Source organism: Nothobranchius furzeri, chromosome 13 (assembly GCF_043380555.1).
Source record: "Nothobranchius furzeri strain GRZ-AD chromosome 13, NfurGRZ-RIMD1, whole genome shotgun sequence".
NCBI classification, from domain to species: domain Eukaryota; kingdom Metazoa; phylum Chordata; class Actinopteri; order Cyprinodontiformes; family Nothobranchiidae; genus Nothobranchius; species Nothobranchius furzeri.
This window is the reverse complement of record NC_091753.1, coordinates 62,492,600-62,517,045: the sequence shown is the minus strand read 5'-3', so window position 1 is coordinate 62,517,045 and position 24,446 is coordinate 62,492,600. Positions and strand designations below refer to the sequence as shown.

Below are 24,446 nucleotides of genomic sequence, written 5' to 3'. Positions count from 1 at the left end.
CTGTCTCTGCTCGTCACGTGATGCAGCTGCATGCAAAGCAGGTTTTTTTTCGTTGTAAATGAAAGCGAAAGTGTTCTGAGAATAAATGTGCAGCTGAATGAAGCAGGAACAAGGATCAGTAGATCTGATGAATAACCATGGTTCCACCCTGCAGGATTCTTATTTACGGTTTTATCTGGACAGGTAAGTCTTCAGAAGGCTTGTATCCCTGCGAGTGTGGGGACAGTTTGTGTTTTTGGAGGAAGCCCACTCGGATCAGCTGCTTTGAGTTGTTGGTCTGTCTCCAGGGGTCTACTGTAGCCAGCAGATACTATGGCTGCCCTGTCACTTCACAGATGAACAGGTGATTATGAACAATGAAGGACATAGAGAGACCCAGCGGATCCCCAGAAATGCTGTGCTGCAGTTTGGTCAGACAGGAGAAGCTCCTGTAGATCTACGCACCATCACTTTTCAGGTCACAGGTAAGCCACCTGACACAGGTCACCATTACACACCTGACAACGGTTGCACCTTACTCTTCTGTGTTCTGCTGCAGGGTCCAAGGTGGACATGCGGCACTATGTGGAGGGAGTGGAGGCAGAACAGCTGGAGTGTGAGCTGCGTAGATACAGCACACAGGGCATCTATGTCCACTGGCCCAGTCAGAAGGCCAGGGAGTACAACCACTGGTTCTCCGTCTCTCTCAAACACAACCAGGGCCTTTTCACTGTGCTCGGCTTCCTCAGACACCCGTCTGACCAGCCTCCACCAGGAAAGCAGGACTACCTCAGCTGGGTTCCCATCACTGATGGACAGATGCTCACTACATCAGGTCAGTTAGTTTCACTCCATAATGCCAACAGCTCCAGTTCTGGTTCTTTGATGGTGTTTCTCTGTGTTCTGTCTTTGTCCATCTGGTCTCACAGTTGCCATGGTAATGAAAACAGAAACACCACTGGTGAAAACCAGCCTGAGATCTGAACAAAAGCTCCACTGCCAGTTTAGTGTGGACCACCGGGGAGCAAACACCACTGTGGAGTGGCACTGGCAACGCCGCGGGGAGAGGACCCGACTGTTCAGCCACACCGGACGCTCCAGGCAGGGATCAGGTGTGGCACTGAAGGCTCTGGCAGGAGGAGACGCCTCCTACTCCCTCCCCTTCACCAAAATGAGCTCTGAAGGAACCTACGTGTGTTCTGTGCAGGTGAACCCGCTGTCTGCGAGCGTGGATGTAAATCTGCTCATTGAGGGTGAGAAAAGAGGGACTCTCACAGTTTTGTAATTTCAGATTTGTCAGAAAACACTTTAGCATCCACAGCATGGTGCATTTTCACCCAACACTGCTGGAGCTCTTTAGTTTCTTAGGCTTAAGTTATAGCCTAGCTTATTTTCTTTATTTTATGCTAAAGGTAATCTGTTTGTTTTGCATTATGCTTTTTATTCATTATTTAGGCTAATTAGTTTATTGTTTATTGGTCAGGTGTGGGTGATTATTGTATAAATAGGTGAAGGAGGGTGGAGCAGCCAGGGCTGCGGGGGAACATGGTTTTTTACCACACAGAGACAGAGAGGACACAAAAAGCTGTGCTCTTGCTGCTTGAGTGAACAAACCACCACCAAACGCTATTTCGGCATGGGCATCGCTTTGTTTGAAACCTTTCTTTTCTCCGTACGTAAAGCCTAACCCTCGACGTAGCCCAGTGGCCATTTGAAAGTACTTGATTATTTTGTGTTTAAGTTTTATGGACAAGTGGCCACTGCACTGTTTATTAATGACATGCAGAAAACACGTTTAATCATCCACGAGGATCTACGCTAGATGTTTGATTAAAGTGTGCAGAACTAAACTATAAACTTAACTCCATCAATCATCCATCCATCTATTTTCATCCGCTTATCCGGAGTCGGGTCGCGGGGGCAGTAGCCTAAGGCGAGAGGCCCAGACTTCCCTCTCCCCAGCCACTTGGGCCAGCTCCTCCGGGGGAATCCCAAGGCGTTCCCTGGCCAGGTGAGAGACATAGTCCCTCCAGCGTGTCCTGGGTCTACCTTTAGGTCTCCTCCTTGTTGGACGTGCCTGGAAAACCTCACCAGGGAGGTGTCCAGGAGGCATCCTGACCAGATGCCCGAGCCACCTCAACTGGCTCCACTCAATGTGGAGGAGCAGCGGGTCTACTCTGAGCCCCTCCCGGATGACTGAGCTTCTCACCCTATCTATAAGGGAGAGCCCAGACACCCTGCGGACAAAACTCATTTCAGCCGCTTGTATCTGTGAACTCGTTCTTTCGGTCACTACCCAAAGCTCATGACCATAGGTGAGGGTAGGAACGTAGATCCACCGGTAAATCGAGAACTTCGCCTTCTGACTCAGCTCTCTCTTCACCACGACAGACCGGTACAACGCCCGCATCACTGCAGATGCAGCACCAATCCGCCTATCGATGTCACGCTCCAGTTTTCCCTCACTCGTGAACAAGACCCCGAGATACTTAAACTCCTCCACTTGGGGCAGGCCCTCATCCCTGACCCGGAGAAGGCATTCTACCCTTTTCCAAATCAAAACTCCGGGCCAGAACTCTTTTATTACAATTAAAGGTGGACCGATTTGGGTTTTTCTATGGCAGCTACCAATGCCGATCTAGAGGTTACGCTCAGTCGATGGCCGATATGTGCGGCCCATCTTTGGGGTCGATTTTCATGGCTGATATCTAAATGTTATTCACCTTATTTGCATTCTAAGATGTCACTAATAACATCGGTCGATGGACAAAATGTATTAGATCTGAATCATGTTTTGAATACTGTAAAATCTTAATTTTGTGCACCGCTCAGTGTTCAAATCAGACATCTAAAGTTAATCAAACAAATCACTTAACTGACCAAGTATTAAATGTTCAAAACTGGAATATACAAAGAAATGTATTGAAAATCATTTTCAGAGCATTCATTGTGCAGATGTTATTCAGGAAATTCTAAATTTTTGTACTTTTGCGTTTTGCCTGAGGGTAAGCTTGTCTTCAAATGTAAGGAAGTAATATCAGCAGATGCCATTAAAACGTAACCATCGGCCACCTGATATATTGGTCTATCCCTAATTAGAATCCTTGGTTTTATCGCTGATGGTCGTTTCAGCTGTCAGCTGCAATAAGGAAACCATAAAACAATAATTCAAGTTTATTTATAAAGCGCCAAATCACGACAAGAGTCGTCTCAAGGCACTTCACATAATAAACATTCCAATTCAGGTCAGTTCATTAAGCCAATCAGAAATAATGTTTCCTATATAAGGAACCCAGCAAATTGCATCAAGTCACTGACTAGTGTCAGTGTCTATACAGCAATCCTCATACTAAGCAAGCATAAAGCGACAGTGGAGAGGAAAACTCCCTTTTAACAGGAAGAAACCTCCAGAGAATCCTGGCTCAGTATAAGCAGCCATCCTCCACGACTCACTGGGGATGGAGAAGACACACACACACACACACACACACACACACACACACACGCACGCACGCACGCACGCACGCACACAAGACAAAGTAATGTGTCTATAGTTATATTGTGATTTCTTAGTAAATATTCTATTTGGCGAGAGGTAAACTTTATTGTATTTATCCTAGTGGATCTATAATTAAATGGGTAAACTAGTAGTAGCACATCCAACGTCAAGGAAAGCAAAAAGTTATTATCAGGAGAGGGAGAATGTATTAGTGGTTAGCAGCAGTGTGCTAGACGATGGCCCCCTCCAAGAGGCCACCACAGCTCAGCAGAACATCGTTGTAGCTTCTTCTGGGGAGAGAAACACTTAGAGAGAAAATAAAGTTAACAGCTGAAATAGCAGGAAATAGTACAATTAAAGAGCAGATTGTAGAAGAAAGCAGTAGAGTGTGGAAAGTGGTCAGTGTGTCCTCCAGCAGTCTAAGCCTATAGCAGCATAACTACAGAGATAACTCTGGATAATCTATCCTATTTAGATGGAGGCATGTTGGAGGCAGGGCAAGGGAGAGCCGTCTTTACCGACTATACACTCCACCTCCCTCTACTCCCCCACTTGTCCAGATTTAGGCTAACATCAGATTTTAACCATAGGCCCTATCAAATAAAAATGTTTTAAGCCTATTCTTAAAAGTAGACAAAGTGTCTGCCTCACAGACTAAAGCTGGGAGCTGGTTCCACAGGAGAGGAGCCTGATAACTAAAAGATCTGCCTCCCATCCTAATTTTAGATATTCTGGGAACCACCAGTAAACCAGCAGTCTGAGAGCGAAGTGCTCGGTTAGGAACGTATGGAACAATCAGATCACTGATGTATGATGGAGCTTGATTATTAAGAGCTTTATATGTGAGAAGAAGGATCTTAAAATCTATTCTGAATTTAACAGGTAGCCAATGTAGGGAAGCTAAGACAGGAGAGATATGATCTCTGTTTTTAATTCTCATCAGAACTCTAGCTGCAGCATTTTGGACAAGCTGAAGACTTTTAACTACATTCTGTGGACTTCCTGAGAGTAATGGATTACAGTAATCCAGTCTTGATGTAATAAATGCATGAACTAGTTTTTCAGCATCACTCCTGGAAAGGATGCTTCTAATCTTAGCAATATTCCGAAGGTGGAAAAAGGAAATCCTACAAACCCGTTTAACCTGGGATTTGAATGACATGTCCTGATCAAAAATAACACCAAGGTTCCTTATTTTGTTCTATTTCGTCTAGTCTTAGCCCTTAAGCTAGCTGCTATTGGAAGGATGATCTCCGCATCAGCCAATCATGAAGAGCTTAAATGTACACCCACCAATAGTGGGCCCCCTCGTGGTTTATAACCGCAGTCAGTGGCGGTTCTACATGGAATTACTCCCCGGGCGAGGCCCCCTTTGAGCCCCCCACCCCCACCCCCCACCCCCCCAACCGCCACCACCACCACCACCACACCACCCCACCCGCACGAACACACACGTTTTCTACAAACAGGCATGTTTTATTAGAATGACTATTGAACATTCATTTTTCTAAGTTGCACATATTTACATTAATTACTATGAAGTTGTGAGAATGTAAAGCAATATACATTATACACTGTATCAAAATATATAGAATCAAATATACAAAAACAACTAAACTAACTAAATATTAAGAATATATGTACATAATATATAATAAATATTCTAAATAGCAAAAATATTTCACACATAACAAACTAAAGATAATCACTACAGCATTGCACTTAGAACAGAAAACAAACTAAAATTAAAACCTAACCTTGATGCAATGTCATCAATAATGTCATCATATGAAATCTGCTCCCCTACTGAGTGATTGATACTAATCAGAGCCAGGTTAGTGAGCCGCCCCTGAAACATAGTTGACCTCAGGTATGACTTGATCAAGTTTTGAAAAGCTCCTCTCAGCTGGAGCCACAGTGACTGGCAGAGCAGTCCAAAAGTTGGGGTAGATCTCCAACAGATCTTTATCATGATCCATAATATTTTAGAATTGACTCTGAAATTGTAATTTAAACTGACATAATAAAAACTGTATAACAAAAATGCCAACTTTTACAGAACAAATCAGGTAAAAAATAATCAGTGCAGCCATCTGCAATAAATAAACAGGATAGTTAGTGGTGACTGGGGAGTTTTCTTCTGCTTGTAGAGTTGTTTTATTTATTATTATGAGAACATGATCAACATGTGTTTGTTGTTGTTCAGGCAGGCCACAGGCTGCAGCGAGCATTTAACAAATCCTAGTTTGAATCAGTAAAAAACGAAGGAATTTTTTCGAACAATTTGAATATTCGTTTCAATATTTCAGCCCTATTAGCTCTGTTAGCAATTAGTTGACCGAATTTAACCGTTAAAATCCCAGTTAACTGGTTCAAAAAATTGAAAACATGCATCATGAGAGCTACATACCTTTATCTTTCTGCTCTTTTTTTCTTTTTTCTCCTGAATCGGGCACCTGGTGGTTTTAGCCTTTTTATGTTCATCTCTTCTGTTTGGCTCTTGACTCAATAAGTTTCCTTTAGTCAGGACTAAACATTTAGACCTTGATGGGGGGGGGGTGACCACAAAATCGTTTTGTTTTTCCTTTTTTTATTCGGCCATTTCACACAATTCAGAAACACCTGAAAGAATGATAGGCCTGTGTTGATGATATTATGAATGAAATGTGGAAGAACATCAAGATGTGATTGACTTTAGCCATGTTGATACAGTTGATTCAGCCCCTACCCGCTCATTTCATTTGGACCCACCCAGAGGTGAATTCCCCAGCCGCACCCCTCCCCTTCCTCTTCTTCATACACACACGGTGCACGGAGCGCCTGCAGCTGCAGGGGGCGCCAACTTGCTGTTTCCAATCCAGACACTGTCGTCTGACAGATAATAGAAAACCTCGGTGCGGCGCAGGTTTCTTTCTTTCTTTTTTTTTTTTTACTCAGCGCTTGTGCGCCCCTTTTGTGTCATGAAAAAATGCCGCCCCGGGCAACTGCCCTGTCTGCCCGTGCCTAAAACCGCTACTGACCGCAGTGACCCCACTGCTCACCTCCTTTTTCTCTTCATGCCAAGCTTGAGAGATTCCTTAAAGAGCAAATATTATCCTGAAAGAGCAAAATTATCCAAGAAGACAACTTACCAGCCATGTCCAGCGACGCCAGACCCTGCCCGACCTGCCAGACGGGCTCCATTTCCAGCGGCGACCTGCACGCTAAGTGTGAGGTCTGTCTCAGGGCTCACCACGCTGGCCTGGCCTTGACCCGGCAGGCCTCGTGCCCGTTCTGTGCCGCTCTGCCCGTGGCGGAGAAGATTAGCCGGGTCGAGTACTTCACTCCCGCCGCCGACGAAGAATTTCCGGTGGCTGACTCGTACCCGCTGGACGAGGCTTTGGATTTCTTCGACGCCGGTCAGGAGCCGGCCTGCTTCAACCGGCTGGATGATGTCACCGACAGCGAGAACTACGATGAGGCGGCATCCCTCCTAGACATAACGGAGGTCGACGAGCTTCGCTCAGCGGGTCCTTCTGCCCCAGTGGCTTCTCGCTCCTCCCTGCCAGCAGTAAGAGCACTGCTCCAGGAGCTGCCCGCCATCATTTCTGCGGCAGCAGCCCGCAAGGGGCTAGCTGTGCCAGAACCAGCCCCGCCTGAAGCGGATGATTTGGCGGGAATTTTCGGGGCAACTCAGACATGCTGTCCAGACCCTATCTGGCCACGCTTCCCCGCTGCTATGAGCTGCTGGTCTGCCGCCTTCTCCGAGCCTTCCAAGCTCAAGGCGCCAGTCTCCACGTATGCGCCCATCACCAAGGTCGAGGGGTTTTCCGACCAAGGCTGGCCGTCCGTTCCTCCGCTAGAGCCGGACTTGGCCTCGCTGTTCGGCGACAAGAACCACCTCGCTGGCCCGCGAGCTGTTCCCGTTTCAAAACATGACCAGCTGCTGACGCGGCTCACCGACCGCGCACATCAGTGTGCCTTTCAGACCGGCGCTGCAGGAAATAACATCGCCCTTCTTGCCTTCGGCGTCTCAAAGATGATGGAGGAGCTGGAAGCTCCCGAGGAGTCGAAAGCCGTCATTTCTAAGACTGCTGATGCTATCCTCAATCTGTGTGCTGCTGTGCTCACCGGTTCTGCTCGCATCGCTGCCTGGCAGACCCTCATCCAGCGAGCGATTTGGCTTAAGGCCCTGCCCTCCATTCCGGAACATCTGCAAAGGGAGATGCTGGATGGCCCCATCACCACCGATGTTCTGTTTGGGTCCCCATCTTAGGGGCGTCATTGAGAGGGCTCAGAAGACGGCCGAACTATCGGCTACGGTGCGAGACCTGGTCCACCCTCGGTCAGCCTCGCACTCAGGTCGTTCCGCCAGAGGATGGGACGAACGGCGCGGAAGCTTCAGACTCCCAGCTGCACCGCCCGCTCCACGGAGCCGGCCTCCCGCTTCGGCTCCACATCAGCGGGACCAGCGAGATGGCAGACAACGGTTCCGGCGGGGCCCACAGACGCCGTCTTGGCAGTCCCAGGTGCAGGAGCCTCGCCGAAAGCAGCCACGGAAGTGACTCTTTGGGGGGAATGTGTGTGTTAATGATTGTTCTGATGTTGTTGTTGGTTTTGAAATAAAACCCAAAAAACGTCACTCAAAGAGCACAATCCTACAGTCCTCCGCAGAATCCTCTGCCGAGTTCTCACACATGTTCCCCACACCAAGCACTGCTGCACGCATACATGTTTCTGCAGGCAGTCATAATACACGGCCAGCCGTAAGGGTGCACTCCATTTGCGCTCCGGCCCCAGCAGCCGGCCAGGCCCAACTCTTCCCGCTCTCCCCACACCGTTGGGTGGGGCGGGATGTCAGGTCGCTGTCTCGACTGCGCACGGCGGCACAGTGCACGGCTCCATCCGCTGGCACTCTGTCCCCCCCGTGCACGGGCCCGGCTCCCACTCGTCCTTCACTTTCGGACTCCACGCTCCGCGGTGCGGACCAGCCTGTTCCAGCCGTTTCGCACTCGCCCTTTCGAGCGCAGCCCTCCATGGGTCGCCCCAGTTCTCTGGTACGGGCGACGGCGGTAAGGGCGCATGCACAGCCCTCAGACGTTGTTTACGTGACCGCGCACACGCGTCCACTGTCGGAACGCGCGCACGAGTGGCGCCGCCTTTGTATCATGAGCAAATGGATTTCGGACACCATTCATTGTGGTCACACACTTCATTTTCAGGCCACTCCACCTCCCTTCAATGGGATCGTGGAGACGACGTTCACATCGCAAGTACAGTCTCAGGCCCTAGAGCTGAATTTGCGGGAACTTCGGTCCAAGGAAGCTATTTCCCGAGTCCCTCGCGGACAAGAGCTCTCGGGCTTCTACTCCCGCTACTTCGTAGTCCAGAAGAAGTCGGGAGGAATGAGACCAATTCTCGACCTGTCCCTGTTCAACTGCTCCATAGCAGTAATGCATTTCCGCATGTTAACGATGAGACAAGTCCTGGAATACGTGCGCCCCGGGGATTGGTTCACGTCAATCGACCTGAAAGACGCATACTTCCACATACCAGTAATTCCAAACCACCGGAAGTTTTTGCGTTTTTCGTTCAAGGGAGTTCAATATCAGTTCAATCGCCTCCCTTTCGGCTACTCGCTAGCCCCGCGCACCTTCTCCAAATGTCTGGAGACCGCGCTGCAGCCACTGCGCACGTCGGGAATGAGGGTTTTATTTTACATGGACGATCTTCTCCTGTGCGCTCGGTCCGAGGACTAGGCGTCACAGCAAACCAGGAGGTTGACAGAGCATCTGTCAACCCTAGGGTTTTCTATAAACTGGGAAAAGAGCCCCATCCTTCCATCCCAGTCGATTGTGTATCTCGGGGTGGAGTTGGACGCCTCCCTAGTGAGAGCACGTTTGTCGCCTGCAAGAGCGGCAGATCTCTCCACGGTGATCTCCCGTGTACAACCCCGCAAGATCGTGAGAGCCCTGTTAGTCATGAAACTCCTGGGCATGATGTCTGCAGCCCATTCAGTGGTGCTGCTAGGCTTGCTGCGCACGAGGCGCTTGCAATGTTGGTTCATCCGCCTCCGGGTACACCCGATACGTCAGAAGAGACGTATGTTGAGGATTCCCCCTTCAGTGGGCGGGGACCTCGCTCACTGGGGGAACCCCTGCATCCTCTCACGCAGGGTTCCCATCGGACGTCCTGCGTCACACGTATCTGTTTTTACGGATGCGTCACTGTCGGGGTGGGGGGGCACGTGCTTGTCCCATACGGCGGCAGATCGCTGGCCCTCCCACACGCACGAGCACATAAATGTGTTGGAGCTTATGACAGTGAGGAATGTGATCAGACACTTTGCTGCCCTTCTCGAGGGCTGTCATGTCGAAGTTCACACGGACAACCGGGTGGCGGCAGCCTACATAAATCGCCAAGGGGGAGTTCGATCCCTCCCACTGTTGCGTGTCGCCACAGATTTACTGTGTTGGACACATGTCCACCTGCTGTCCATCAGAGCCATCTACATTCCGGGGGTCCTGAATGTAGCGGCAGACATCCTGTCGAGAGGGGGACCCCGCGACTCCTACTGGCGTCTACATCCTGCACTGATATCACAGATCTGGATCAGGTTCAGGGAACCGTCTGTGGATCTGTTCGCGGCTCGCGAAAACGCTCAGTGTCGCCTGTGGTTTTCCCTGAGACCCGGGACGGACCACCGCTCGGGGCGGACGCCTTCTCACACCAGCCCTGGCCTCGAACGCTCCTTTATGCATTTCCACCAGTCCCTCTGATTCCCCGTCTCCTGGACCGACTTCGGTCGGAACAGCTCTCGGTGATTCTGGTGGCTCCCAGACGCTTGTCCGCGTCATGGTTTCCAGACCTGCAAGCGCTAGTGTCCGGCTCCCCGTGGAGGCTCCCGTGGAGGGCGGATGCCCTTCTCCAGGCGGATGGGATAATCAAACATCCTCCGGAAATAGGCCAACGGCTGTGGGTCTGGCCGCTGAGCGGTCACGCTTAGAGGCTTCTGGGCTGCCGCATGATGTGGTCGCCACGATTCAGAGTGCGCGGGCACCCTCTACCATTGCATCTTACGCTGCTAAATGGGCAGCTTTCCAGAAATGGTGCACAGAACGGAATGTTCAAGCGCTCTCCTGCCAGCTGGCGGATGTCCTATCGTTTCTGCAGATACTGATGGACAGGGACCTCACATTCAGCACTGTTAAAACATGCTGCAGCTACCTCATCCTGTCATCAGGGTTTTGGAGATAGATCTGTTTTCAATCATCCCCTCACAAAACATTTTCTAAAAGGTGTCAGAAGGAACAGACCTGTGTCCCGCCCGCTTTTTCCCCAATGGGATCTAACGGTGGTTCTGCGTGGCTTATCCATTTGAGCCCTTGGAGCAGGTCTCACTCAAGTTCCTGTCACTTAAAACTGCATTGCTGCTGGCGCTAGCATCAGTTAAGAGAGTGAGTGACCTAACCGCCCTCTCAGTGGCTCCCGCATGCCTCAGGATCCGGGAAGATGGCGGGTCTGCTGTTTTATGCCCCAACCCAGCCTTTGTGCCCAAAAACATTAATGCTTCCTTCAAATCCAGGTCAATTTCATTGGCTGAACTTTTTCCTCCTCCCCATAATTCTGAGGAGGAGGCGGCTTCTCACCTTCTCTGCCCGGTGCGCGCGCTTGCACGATATGTGTCATGCACTTCAGGGATTCGTTGCTCACAAAACCTGTTTGTGCACTACAGGGAGTCTTCCCTTGGTCAGGCGCTGTCGACCCAGCGTTTTTCACACTGGCTGTGTGACGCCATTTTCCTCGCTTACACATCATCAGGGCAGGATTCCCCTGAGGCACTCAGGGCTCACTCAGCCAGAGGGATTTCCTCTTCAATGGTGCTCCTCAGTGGTGTGTCAATGGAAGACATTTCTCAGGCTGCTTCATGGGCTTCACCCTGTTCCTTTACTCGTTATTATTTACGAGATGTGTCTTCAGGTTCCATCACTCGTTCAGTGCTTGGACCCCAGCAGGCTAAATGAATGCTTATGGCACCTCATTGGCCTTGCTGAGATGAATTTCATCCTCTTGTGGGTGATGTTTTTTAGTGGGGGCCCCTCTTTTATCGTGGCTGCCTCAGTCTTTAAGCGTGGTCTGAGGCTGAACGTCCCCCACTAGAGGAGATTTGATTGGGTGTGTCCATTGGTTGTGTTAACCAGTGGGGCGTAAACCCATCCAGCTGCGCTTTATTCCAACAGCAGCTAGCTTAAGGGCTAAGACTAGACGAAATAGAACGTTGGTTACGTATTGTAACCCCAGATTCTATGAGTCTAGTCGCAGCCCTTAAGCCACTGGCCCCACTGGTTATGATGGGAATAAGAGCCATTGGAGGTGAGCATTGGGGTCACTGCGGTTATATACCACGAGGGGGCCCACTATTGGTGGGCGTACATTTAAGCTCTTCATGATTGGCTGATGCGGAGATCATCCTTCCAATAGCAGCTAGCTTAAGGGCTGCGACTAGACTCATAGAATCTGGGGTTACAATACGTAACCAACGTTCTCGGAGATTAATGTAATGCCATTCAGGTCAGGTGATTGACTAAGCAATTTCCTTTTCTGGATTTCTGGTCCAAAGATGAGAACTTCCGTCTTGTCTTGATTTAAAAGCACAAAGTTTAGAGTCATCCAATTTTTTATGTCCTCAAGACAAGCCTGTAATCTACCCAACCGATTAGGTTCATCAGGGTTAATGGATAAATATAGCTGAGTATCATCAGCATAACAGTGGAAGTTTATCCTATGCTGTAATGATTTTACCAATTGGGAGCATATATATAGTAAAAATAATTGGTCCAAGCACTGAACCCTGTGGTACTCCACAAGTAACCCTGGAGTATGAAGACGATTTGTCATGTACATTTACAAAATGAAATCTGTCAGACAGGTAGGATTTAAACCAGCCTAACGCTGTTCCTTTGATCCCTACAACATGTTCAAGTCTTTCTAAAAGAACATTGTGGTCAACTGTGTCAAAGGCAGCACTGAGATCTATCAAGACTAGAACAGACACAAGATTCTTATCTGAGGCCATGAGAATATCATTTTTAACTCTCACTAATGCAGTTTCAGTGCTGTGATACTCTCTAAAACCAGACTGAAATTCCTCAAACAGAGCATTAGTGTTTAAATTCTCACATACTTGGATGGCCACTATTCTCTCCAGGACTTTGGATAAAAATGGAAGGTTAGATATTGGTCTATAATTCATTGGGTCATCTGGATCCAGAGAAGGCTTCTTAAGTGAAGGTTTGATTACAGCAACCTTAAAATCCTGTGGTACATACCCATTTACTAAGGATAGATTGATTATATTTAGAATGGGAGCAGTAAGCAAAGGAAATACTTCTTTAAATAATTTGGTTGGGATTGGATCCAAAATGCAAGTGGAAGGTTTAGATGAAGCTAATATTTTTGATAACTCTGAAAGCTCAACTGGATCAAAACGGTTCAAGCACAGATGAGGTTCTACAGTCACCTCTGATGCTGCCTCACTTACTGAGGAAGAAGAAATCACATTAGGGAGGATGCTAAAGATTTTGTTTCTAATAGAATTAATTTTACTTGTAAAAAATCCCATGAAGTCATTGCTGCTGAGGGCTAAGGGAATAGATGGCTCAGAGCTATGATTCTGTGTAAGTTTAGCAACTGTACTGAAAAGAAATTTAGGATTATGCTTATTCTCCTCAATTAATGCTGAAAAATAAGCAGTTCTATTTTGTCGAAGCTTATTTTTATAAAGCACAAGACTATTTTTCCAGGATAGGTAGGCGTCCTCGTGGTGCGTAGAGCGCCATGTTGTCTCCTATTTCCTAGAGTTTTGTTTTAAGGCTCGTAAATGAGAATTAAACCAGGGAGCCAACTTCCTGTCCCTAATTACCTTCTTTTTTAAAGGGGCAACATCATCTAATGCCACACGTAAAGAGGAATTAACATGATGAACTAAGGCATCAATTTGTGAGGGGCTAGAACTGAAAATATTGCCATCTGCTACATGCCTCTGAGATGCTGAGGACAGTAAAGATGGAACAGTTGATTTAAAAGACGCAACTGCGTTGTCAGATAGAGACCGACTATAGTGAAATTTACTTTCTTGTCTCGAGAACTCAGTTATAAAAAACTCAAAGGTTATCAGAAAGTGGTCCGAGAGCACTGGATTATGTGGAAAGATTGTTATTTCCTCACACTCTATGCCATAAGTCAGAACAAGGTCCAATGTATGATGGCAGAAGTGGGTGGAGCTATGTATTCTTTGAGTAAAACCAATTGAGTCTAAGATATTACTAAAGGCTACATTGAGGCTATCATTTTCAATGTCCACACGAATATTAAAATCCCCCACATTAATTTTAGTGACCTCCGAATTGCGCAAACGGGTGTCGTTACCGCCAGCGTGAATAACAATCTTACTGTATTTACGCTTATCCTTAGCCAGCAGTTTCAGATAAGATTTAATGTCGCCCGCTCTGGCCCCAGGTAAACGTTTAACTATGGTTGCTGGAGTCTCTAATGCCACCTTTCTGACTATGGAGCTGCCAATGATCAGAGTCGGCTTGTCAGTGGGTGCGTCACTGAGCGGGGAAAATCTATTAGAAACGTGGACGGGTTGGTGGTGGCCCACGGGCTGGGTTCTATGCTTCCTGCGTACCGTCACCCAGCCGGCCTGAGGTCCCAGCTGCTCGGGTTCTGCTGGAGGATCGCTACGGGGTGGTTCTGAGCTAGTTAGCCCCGCGCTAGCTAAGTAGCTACGGCTGTTTACGGGTTTTTCAACAGCACGGAGCCGGGACTTCAATTCCGACACCCTCGCCTCCAAAGCTACAAAAATGCTACATTTATTACACGTACCATTATCACTAAAGGAGGCAGTGGAGTAACTAAACATCTGACACAGAGAGCAAGAGATAGGAGACGGAGACGCAGAGACAGAAGTAGCCATAGCAAAGCTGAGGCTAAGCTAACTGAACGAGCAATCCGTTCAACACCAAATAAACTGCGTGCAGACTCAAATGGTTCCCTAAAAGCTAGGTGGAACAACAGAAAATGTGTGTTTTAGCGTGCTTATGTGCTACAATAACTCAGAGATATCCTAGTGCAGAGAAATTAAATCAGTTTTAGCGAGCCCCAAACACCAAGCAGCTTCACGTAGTGCAACACTGAAAACAGGAAGCGCCTTACCACCAGGTGCAGCCAATCAGCCACACCAGGATGAGATGTGGACGGAGCGTCACACTGCCCAGCATTCACATCTAAATGAAGCAGTTTGTTTTCATTTGGTCAACTGACATTTTCATAATTGCGTTCCAGCTTCCAGCTCCTGTATTTGGGTTGAAGATGATTTTTCTCCTTCCTCCTCTCAGAGCCTCCCCGTGTCTCCCTCAATGTGGGCCCCACAGTCACACTGCAGGAAGGTAGTGATCACAAGGTGATTTGTGAGGCGGAGAACTACTACCCTCTGGATGTGGATATTGAGTGGCATGAGCAGGACCCATCTCCGCTGGGTCATCGGGTCGGGGTTCCCCTCCCTAAGGTGGTTCCTAACATCCTGCTGTCCAGCCACAAACAAAACCAGGACATGACGTTCTCCATGTCAGCCTTCTTCTACCTCCAGCCTTCGCCCAAGGCATCAGGGAGACAGTTTATATGCAGCGTCTCCCATAAGTCCCTCAGGATGCCCATCAAGAAAAGCTTCATCCTTATAGTCAAAGGTGAGTGCAGTGCAATAGGAGTGGTGCCGTACCATGAGCTACCACCAGGTGTCAGCTGAGTCTCATTTTTGCTGTAATGTCCCTCTGGGATCAATAAAGTATCTTTGAATTGGATTGTGTAGAGCCAAGCAGCTGGCTGTTTCCCCTCACCCTCAGCATCATCCTTCTCACACTGCTGGTGCTGATGCTGCGTCACCTGCACTCAGGTGAGTGAGGGAGATTTTCCACATAAATTAGCAGGTTAAGTGGATTTTACACCCTTTTTGCTTCCAGGATGATTCTGTGAAACATTGAGCGGTGCTAAACAAATAACTACGGTGTCATTTATCTCCTCCACAGCTAGAGGAAGATCCAAGAAGGTAAAAAGTTAACAACCAAATGATCTGAACACAATAATAATGCGTGTTTAAACCGTGTGTGTGTGTGTTCGGAGTAGAAACCATTCTGAGCACCTTTCTGAGGCCGTGACACAAGCAGCATCAGCAGAGATCGACTCTGTCTCGCCTCCTTCATTCAGATTCACATCAGGATGGAGCACATGTTCGAGTTTTGTCTTTTTTTCTTTAAATACGGTCATTTGGGTTTCTGTGAAACTTTAGATTTGCACTGATTGTATTTATCTGTGTTTATTAAAACTGTTCAAACCAGAACAGAAGATTGTTTAATGTGTCGTTCGTCCCAAGAGTGAAGCGGAGCAGCACTTCCTCATGACCACTGATGGGTAAATCCTACTGAGAGGGAGGTTTTCCACATGCATGACCCGCATAGGAACAGGACTTGACTTATAGCAAATTGCATCGAGTCGCTGACTAGACTAGACTTTACAGCAAGCATGTAGCAACAGTTGAACACCACCTTTTAGCAGGAAAAGAAACCTCCAACCGAACCTGGATCAGTATAAGCAGCTAGAACACACACACACACACACACACACACGGGACAGATGAACTAGTAGAGGTAAAGAAAATCGGAGGTTGATGGAGAATGTCTGTGTGACGTAGCAGCGACTGGCCGTTTCTGACCCGGTCGTTTGGTTTCCGTGGCTGAAGCAGACGGTGAGGATGGGAGAACGGTTCAGGATGCAGGAGAAACTCTGAGCGAATAAACAAGTATGACACGGTTTCTCAGTGATGGAGACCTTTAATAAGTCAGGTCTGGTTGGGATGGATTAAGAGTTCCATTTTAATCCTCCTGGTCAGTGATTTGATGATTGTTGTGAGATTCATGCTGATGAGCGATATGAGGAGATTACTGGGGAAACTGCTGGGCCCCTGTCAGGTTTTAGGAAAAGGCTCTTGTCACAAGTGTCCACTCAGGGTTTTAAAACTGGACCCGTGTCCAACCCTTGTCCTCGAGGGACACCTGACCTGATGGTTGAATTGTCTGTTGGGCAGGCCATCGAGCTCTCCACCAGCCTGTTGATCACCCACTGATTCCAATCTGGTGGATTGAAGCAGAAAAACCTCTAAAGCATGCAGGATGGTGGCCCTCGGCCTCGATGGCCAGGACTGGACGCTGCTTTGAGGTTCTGAACCGATGCAGACATCAGCCAGTGAGCAGATGGAGGCAGCTGGTCTGGACACGGCGTCCTCTGAGGAAGGATTAGATAAGGAGAAAGGGAACAGGCCCCTAATGTCTACAGCACAGAGGACACTGGAGACTTGCTGCGAGGAAGTGAGCTCACGCACTGGATGGAAAACTCAGAAATAAAGAACCAGAGAGTAAATAAGACCAATGAAAACATACAGATTCACTTTTCCTTGAAAAATGTGACCGACTAAAAAGCTCTGCAGCAGCTCAAACAGCTGAATCTGTTATTAACACACACTGATCATCGTTACGCAACAGTGTGTGGAGATGATGTCATTCACACACACACACACACACACACACACACACACACACACACACACACACACACACACACACACACACACACACACACACACACACACACACACACACACACACACACACACACACACACACACACACACACACACGTGTGCGTTCTCCCCGCTGTATCAAAGCTCAGTCATGCATCAACAGCCTTCTGACGGGCAGTGAGGCCCCTTTTCAGGATTACATCACCCCTTCCTCATCCAGGCGCCGGGGCCAAGCACACACTCATGTGTTCACCATCAGAAGCAGCAAGCAGGCAGGCAGGAGAACGTTCACCAAGCCCAGACCAGATTCTGTTTGAGACCAGCGTTTGGAAAGGCTGCGGAGAAGCACGTAATCTGTGGGCACTCCTGAGAACGGGGCGGGGGGGTGTCAAAGCTGCTGATTGTAAGCAGATGACGCACGCAGCAGCTCTGCTCAGGCTGCAGACTGGTTCAAGTCCAGAGATGTCATGGCCGAGCATGAAAACGCACGTAGTCCAAGACTGTGAGATCTCAGTGTTGCTGTGTCTGAAGCTCTTCGTTTGGTTCAGCTCTGATCGAGTGGATGAGCTAATCCGATATGTGGCTTCAGAGATAACATCCCTCCTAATCTCCACGTCCTACTCCTGCCCTCATTCATGACACAGACGTACCTTCTCTTGAAGCAGAGCCCCCCCCCCCAAAAGCCAGGGGGAGCATTCCAGCGGAGAACCACGGTATCCAGAGGAGCTGACACATCCCAGCAGGGAAGCTTGAACTAACACAAAACTGTCACCATCAGGGCGACGGTGGCACAGGAGTTAGTGCTCGCCCTGCAGTCGGAAGGTTGCAGGTTCAAGCCCCGCTCAGTCTGCAGCTGTCTTTGTGTCCTCAAGCAAGACACCCAACCCGCCAGGGTAGCTCATCACCACCAGGGTGTGGATGGGTGTTACGTCCCCGACATGAGATGTTAAAAGTGTGAAGGAGGGGGAGAACATAAGAACTGGTGGAGGAGTTTAAAATGGGTTTATTTGTACAAAAAGGTATTAAAACACGAGCAAAACTGATTTCTCAAAAAGGTTAACGTTACAAAGCGCATTATCAACTATAAAACACCTGGTAAAAACTTATGTTAAAAGTTTTGCCGCAACGAAGGTGTTTTAAAATCCTGAAGTTGATAAAAGTCTAAAAACATTCTACTGACTAAAACACCTGGTAAAAACTCATTTTAAAAGTTTTACCACAACTGAAGGTGTTTCAAACTGAGGTCAGTAAAAATGCCACAAACAGAGTTAACCTTTTAAAAACCAAACACACAAAAGATCCCTCTGGATCATCCACAATTTCTCCTTTAGAGTTAAAACCAACCAAAGTTTAAAACTCAAACAAATCCAAACGAACAGGGGTTAAAACTACACAAAACCAGGAGGACAGCAGAACCCCTGCACTGCTGCCTCCCAGACTACTGAAGGCACAGCCCTTTTATACAGGTGATGGCAATCAGTGAAGATTCCTTGCAGCTGTGCTCCTCAGCAGCCCGGGAGAGAGGAGGAGGGGCAGTGTCAGGCTGATTCAGCAGGACTTGGTGATTCTGCTGCTTCTCTCCACTGGTCAGGCTGGCAGCCGTAACAATGGGTGAATGACTGATTGTGTTGTAAAGGGCCTTGGGGGGTCCCAATTATTAGAGAATAATTAACTGATGCTGAACAGCTCAAGAGGTTCCATTGTGCAGATAGAGCTGCCGTCTGCTCCCGGACACTAATCTGACCATTTAGCACCTTTCCTACCTGGGTCCACATGCGTCCGGCTCAGTATGGCTCTACACGGTTTGGAAGGTTTTCCATTTTAATGGATCATAGAGCAGTCTTTCTATGCCTCCCACCTGTGGTCTGAAGGAGATCACCTGCTTACTTCCTCGTCAACTGCCAGCCCTCGCATAATTATTAAAAAATATCGATGTGGCACTTGACGCACATTAGATGACGACCCCTGCTCTGGAGCAGCCAGAGACTCCTCCCCCACCAGTCAGTGACTGACGTTGGGTTTTCAGCCGGTTGGTAGGCTTGGAATTGAGTTCTCATGTCCAACCCTACTAAGCCTGATGGGTTGAGTCAGTTTGGGCCTACTACCGTAAATCCTCTAATACAGGCCCGGGCCTGTATTTGACTCAAGCTCATCAAGCTCCGGGCCTTTATTGGAAGGAGGGCCAGTATTAGAGGCAGGCCTCTATTTCTATTTGAGCAAAATGAACTAATGGTTCGCTGGAGTTTTTGAAAATTAAAAGTACGCCCACATTTTCAAAGTTAAACACATTTCTTTTAACAACGGTAGTTTCTGCATCCTACTTCAGCCCTCTCCCCCCTCCCCCTGCTTCAGCCCTCTCCCCCCTCCCCCTGCTTCAGCCCTCTCCCCCCTCCCCCTGCTTCAGCCCTCTCCCCCCTCCCCCTGCGCAGCGGCCGCAAACTCACTGATGCACCTGCAGCCTCTCGGAGTTCCTGCTGCTCTAAACATTAAAATAATTATTTCATTTTCTGTTCCTCACTTCTGATTACCTTCAGTGGTGTCTGTTTGTTGCAACCAGCAGGTACAAAAACTAACTTGTTTTTATTTGACTATTTTTCTGTCCTGTCTGTTTATTATCTTCCTGCATCTCCTCTCAGTCCTAAAGAGAAACTGCTACCTGGGTTCATATATATTCACCTCATGAGTTACCTTTGAACTGCAGTTCTAAAAGATCTACCGACCGCTAAAACAACGGAGCACTCCCTGCTTGCCGGCCGTATCAGTGATCTGTGCGTCAGAGGACAAGTTGAAGCGCCCCGCTCCACAGCAGCGAAACACATCAGGCGCAAATAAAAGACAGAAAACATTAAAGGAAATGAACCGACATGAACGATCGCGTGTCAGTACCTACGGTCTGGCACAGCGCGTTGCCCCCCCCCCCCCCCCCCAGCGCAGGAGCTTGTCACCTGCTGACAGCAGGCTGCTGTCTTTTCCGAGGGCTGCATCTTGCCGGTCATTATCGCGTGACAGCGACTAGTCGACGACAGGCATAAAAAGTCACTATAGTGAAGTTGACTAGTTCATACACCCCCTACTGCTGCTCTCCAGAGTGTTCTGCAGCATAATCAGCACGTTCTCTTTGAACTTGATAGTGTAATGACCTGGCTGGGGTTGTAAGCCAGGTGCATTCTGGGTATTGTGTTATATGTGTTTCCTATCGTTCTGCTAGTTCCTATGTGCTGATTTGCGTGTTGTGTGAGTGTTATGTAAGCCACAGGGAAGGTGATGTGTGTTCTGTGGAGCGGGTTGAATTAGCATGGTTAACTGACACCGTGACTCTGTGTGGTAGGAGCGTGATAGAGGATCGTGTCTGTAGCGTTGAAGAAAAAGCCTAATAAAGGTCTGCGTGAACCTCTACTGCCTCCTGCTGGTTGATTTGAGGACTATAACCCTGCTGCTGAGACGCTCATACTTGCTTGTTACCACATTCCACCCGGCCACAATAAGAGACCGGCCATTATTCACCTCCGCTGACTCCGACACCGGCCAAAATTGGAGACCCGGCAATAGCTGCCTGTATTAGAGGATTTACGGTAATTAAGTTAATTAGGAGGGCTGACCCAGACTTGGATAGCAGAGAGAGAGAGATGGACCTTAGTGTCGCTAGATGCACAATAGAGGAGAGGGGAACGCGGCTCAAACCAGACACCGTGGACTCATTAGTATTCCTCCTGATGTGTTAAGCACCTAAAAGAACACCCAAATTCAGTTGGGCTCGGTTGGAGTGTTGTGTGAAATGATGTCATGCAAGTCAGTTTGAGGCTTCAGGTCCATCAGGTCATTTTGTTTTTGGGTTGAATTTTTGGGCCTGTATAGAACGGTAGCCTGGAACCACAACGATGTGGGTTCTTAAAAAGGGGTCAACCTAGTACCTGTTACTATTATAGAAACCCCTTGGAACTGGGCCGAACCAAGTCAAGCTGTGCTGAGCAAGTTCTGGTTGAAAAGGCCCTTCAGAGGAAACACGAAGCAACGTAACCTTACTGGTTTGTCTCCAGTCCTAACAGCCTGGACCAGATGGTACCAGTCTGCACCTGAAAGGAGACACACAGCAGCTGGTTTACACACACTGAAAGCAACAGCAGAGAAAACAGATATGTGCAGAATGTGACTGTTAAATAGTATTTTCTGCAAATTTAGCAGTAAAAGAATAGAATGTCCTCCAAAACGTAAACTGAACTGAGACCACAAAAACCAGCAGGATGATTAAGGATGAGAAACAAGTTAAACAGGAAATAACTGAGGAGAAAACAAGCATTAGCAGATGAGGAGGATCAGTGAAACTAACATGTCAGCACCAGACAACATTTCACTGTCTACTCATTCCTCATTAGGCCAAACACACTTGCTGGAATAGAAACGCTCACTCACTAAGTTCATGTGGAAGGACACGTAGCCCATCTTCCTGCATGAGCTCATTCAGGATAAGTCCTATCAGGACTCCAGAGAGCTCATAAATCACAAGAGTTGTTTTTACTCCATGCACGTGTGCTTCTGCTAGTGAGACGCACACGTAAGCACACAGCTTAACGGCAGGAGTTCCCCTTCTGGTTTTACTCTCTGCTCAACTTCCCTCTGATTCTGCTGCTGAAAGACACACACACACACACACACACACACACACACACACACACACACACACACACACACACACACACACACACACACACACACACACACACACACACACACACACACACACACACACACACAGAAGACAAAGTAATGTGTCTATAGTTATATTGTGATTTCTTAGTAAATATTCTATTTGGTGAAAGATAAACTTTATTGTATTTATCCTAGTGGATCTATAATTAAACAGATAAACTAGTAGTAGCACGTCCAATGTCAAGGAAAGCAAAAAGTTATTATCAGGAGAGGGAGAATGTTTAAGTGGTTAGCAGCAGTGTGCTAGACGATGGCCCCCTCCATGAGGCCACCACAGCTCAGCAGAACATCGTTGTAGCTTCTTCTGGGGAGAAAAACACTTAGAGAGAAAATAAAGTTAACAGCTGAAATAGCAGGAAATAGTACAGTTAAAGAGCAGATTGTAGAAGAAAGCAGTAGAGTGTGAAAGTGGTCAGTGTATCCTCCAGCAGTCTAAGCCTATAGCAGCATAACTACAGAGATAACTCTGGGTAATCTATCCTATTTAGATGGAGGCATGTTGGAGGCAGGGCAAGGGAGAGCCGTCTTTACCGACTGTACACGCCACCTCCCTCTACTCCCCCACTTGTCCAGATCTGGGCTAACATCAGATTTTAACTATAGGCCCTATCAAATAAAAATGTTTTAAGCATAGTCTTAAATGTAGACAAAGTGTCTGCCTCACGGACTAAAGCTGGGAGCTGGTTCCACAGGAGAGGAGCCTGATAACTAAAAGATCTGCCTCCCATCCTAATTTTAGATATTCTGGGAACCACCAGTAGACCTGCAGTCTGAGAGCGAAGTGCTCGGTTAGGAACGTATGGAACAATCAGATCACTGATGTATGATGGAGCTTGATTATTAAGAGCTTTATATGTGAGAAGAAGGATCTTAAAATCTATTCTGAATTTAACAGGTAGCCAATGTAGGGAAGCTAAGACAGGAGAGATATGATCTCTCTTTTTAATTCTCATCAGAACTCGAGCTGCAGCATTCTGGACAAGCTGAAGACTTTTAACTACATTCTGTGGACTTCCTGAGAGTAATGGATTACAGTAATCCAGTCTTGATGTAATAAATGCATGAACTAGTTTTTCAGCATCACTCCTGGAAAGGCTGCTTCTAATCTTAGCAATATTCCGAAGGTGGAAAAAGGAAATCCTACAAACCTGTTTAACCTGGGATTTGAATGACATGTCCTGGTCAAAGATAACACCAAGGTTCCTTACTTTGTTCTCGGAGATTAATGTAATGCCATTCAGGTCAGGCGATTGGCTAAGCAATTTCCTTTTCTGGATTTCTGGTCCAAAGATGAGAACTTCCGTCTTGTCTTGATTTAAAAGCAAAAAGTTTAGAGTCATCCAATTTTTTATGTCCTCAAGACAAGCCTGTAATCTACCCAACCGATTAGGTTCATCAGGGTTAATGGATAAATATAGCTGAGTATCGCCAGCATAACAGTGGAAGTTTATCCCATGCTGTCTAATGATTTTACCAATTGGGAGCATATATATAGTAAAAAGAATTGGTCCAAGCACTGAACCCTGTGGTACTCCACAAGTAACCCTGGAGTATGAAGACGATTTGTCATGTACATTTACAAAATGAAATCTGTCAGACAGGTAGGATTTAAACCAGCCTAGCGCTGTTCCTTTGATCCCTACATGTTCAAGTCTTTCTAAAAGAACATTGTGATCAACTGTGTCAAAGGCAGCACTGAGATCCAACAAGACTAGAACAGACACAAGATTCTTATCTGAGGCCATGAGAATATCATTTGTAACTCTCACTAATGCAGTTTCAGTGCTGTGATACTCTCTAAAACCAGACTGAAATTCCTCAAACAGATCATTAGTGTTTAAATGCTCACATACTTGGATGGCCACTATTCTCTCCAGGACTTTGGATAAAAATGGAAGGTTAGATATTGGTCTATAATTCATTGGGTCATCTGGATCCAGAGAAGGCTTCTTAAGTGAAGGTTTGATTACAGCAACCTTAAAATCTTGTGGTACATACCCATTTATTAAGGATAGACTGATTATATCTAGAATGGGGGCAGTAACCAAAGGAAATGCATCTTTAAATAATTTGGTTGGGATTGGATCCAAAATGCAAGTTGAAGGTTTAGATGAAGCTAATATTTCTGATAACTCTGAAAGCTCAACTGGTTATGCTGCTATAGGCTTAGACTGCTGGAGGACACACTGACCACTTTCCACATTCGACTACTTTCTTCTACGATCTGCTCTTTAACTGTATTATTTCCAGTGTTGGGCAAGTTACTTCAAGACTGTAATGCATTATTTATTAATTGTTACCCTCATTTTAAAGTAATTCATGACATTACAATATTACTGATTTTAAAAGGTAAGGCATTACACTACTTTTGCATTACTTTAAGTTACTTTCACCGAAACAACTTCAGTATGAATCTGGTCATGTGACGCTCAGTGAGCTCATGACATATATGTGGAAGGTGATGTGGTGTCTGAGCTAGGGTTGCTGTTAAAAACAGTCAGATATAATAACAGTGCTTTAAAATGATTGTTTGTTAAATAAAAACAACAACAATCTGTACTCTCAGCACGCTGCCGTCTTATATTAACTGAGCAGGGAGTGAGGTGGTGGGGGCTCCAAGCCTATATTTGCCTTGGCCCCCAAATGCCT

At 47.2% G+C, this 24,446-nt stretch overlaps 1 protein-coding gene across 1 annotated transcript; it reads left to right on the top strand.

Moving 5' to 3' along the window:
* The first annotated feature begins 43 nt into the window (after window positions 1-43).
* Window positions 44-17,405, top strand: dhrs13b.2 (dehydrogenase/reductase (SDR family) member 13b.2). The gene is made up of 8 exons (XM_015976432.3): window positions 44-183; window positions 288-464; window positions 539-814; window positions 909-1,232; window positions 14,857-15,204; window positions 15,327-15,410; window positions 15,544-15,563; window positions 15,641-17,405. The coding sequence occupies exons 1-8, from the start codon at window positions 138-140 to the stop codon at window positions 15,650-15,652; spliced, it is 1,287 nt and encodes a 428-aa protein (XP_015831918.3). The 5' UTR covers window positions 44-137; the 3' UTR covers window positions 15,653-17,405.
* The last annotated feature ends 7,041 nt before the right edge of the window (window positions 17,406-24,446 follow it).

Excerpts from the sequence above, each read along its gene's own strand:
- dhrs13b.2 (XM_015976432.3), top strand. The coding sequence starts at position 138 with ATGGTTCCACCCTGCAGGATTCTTATTTACGGTTTTATCTGGACAG. Across the intron at positions 465-538 it reads CATCACTTTTCAGGTCACAG|GGTCCAAGGTGGACATGCGG; the intron begins GTAAGCCACCTG and ends GTTCTGCTGCAG. Across the intron at positions 815-908 it reads ACAGATGCTCACTACATCAG|TTGCCATGGTAATGAAAACA; the intron begins GTCAGTTAGTTT and ends CTGGTCTCACAG.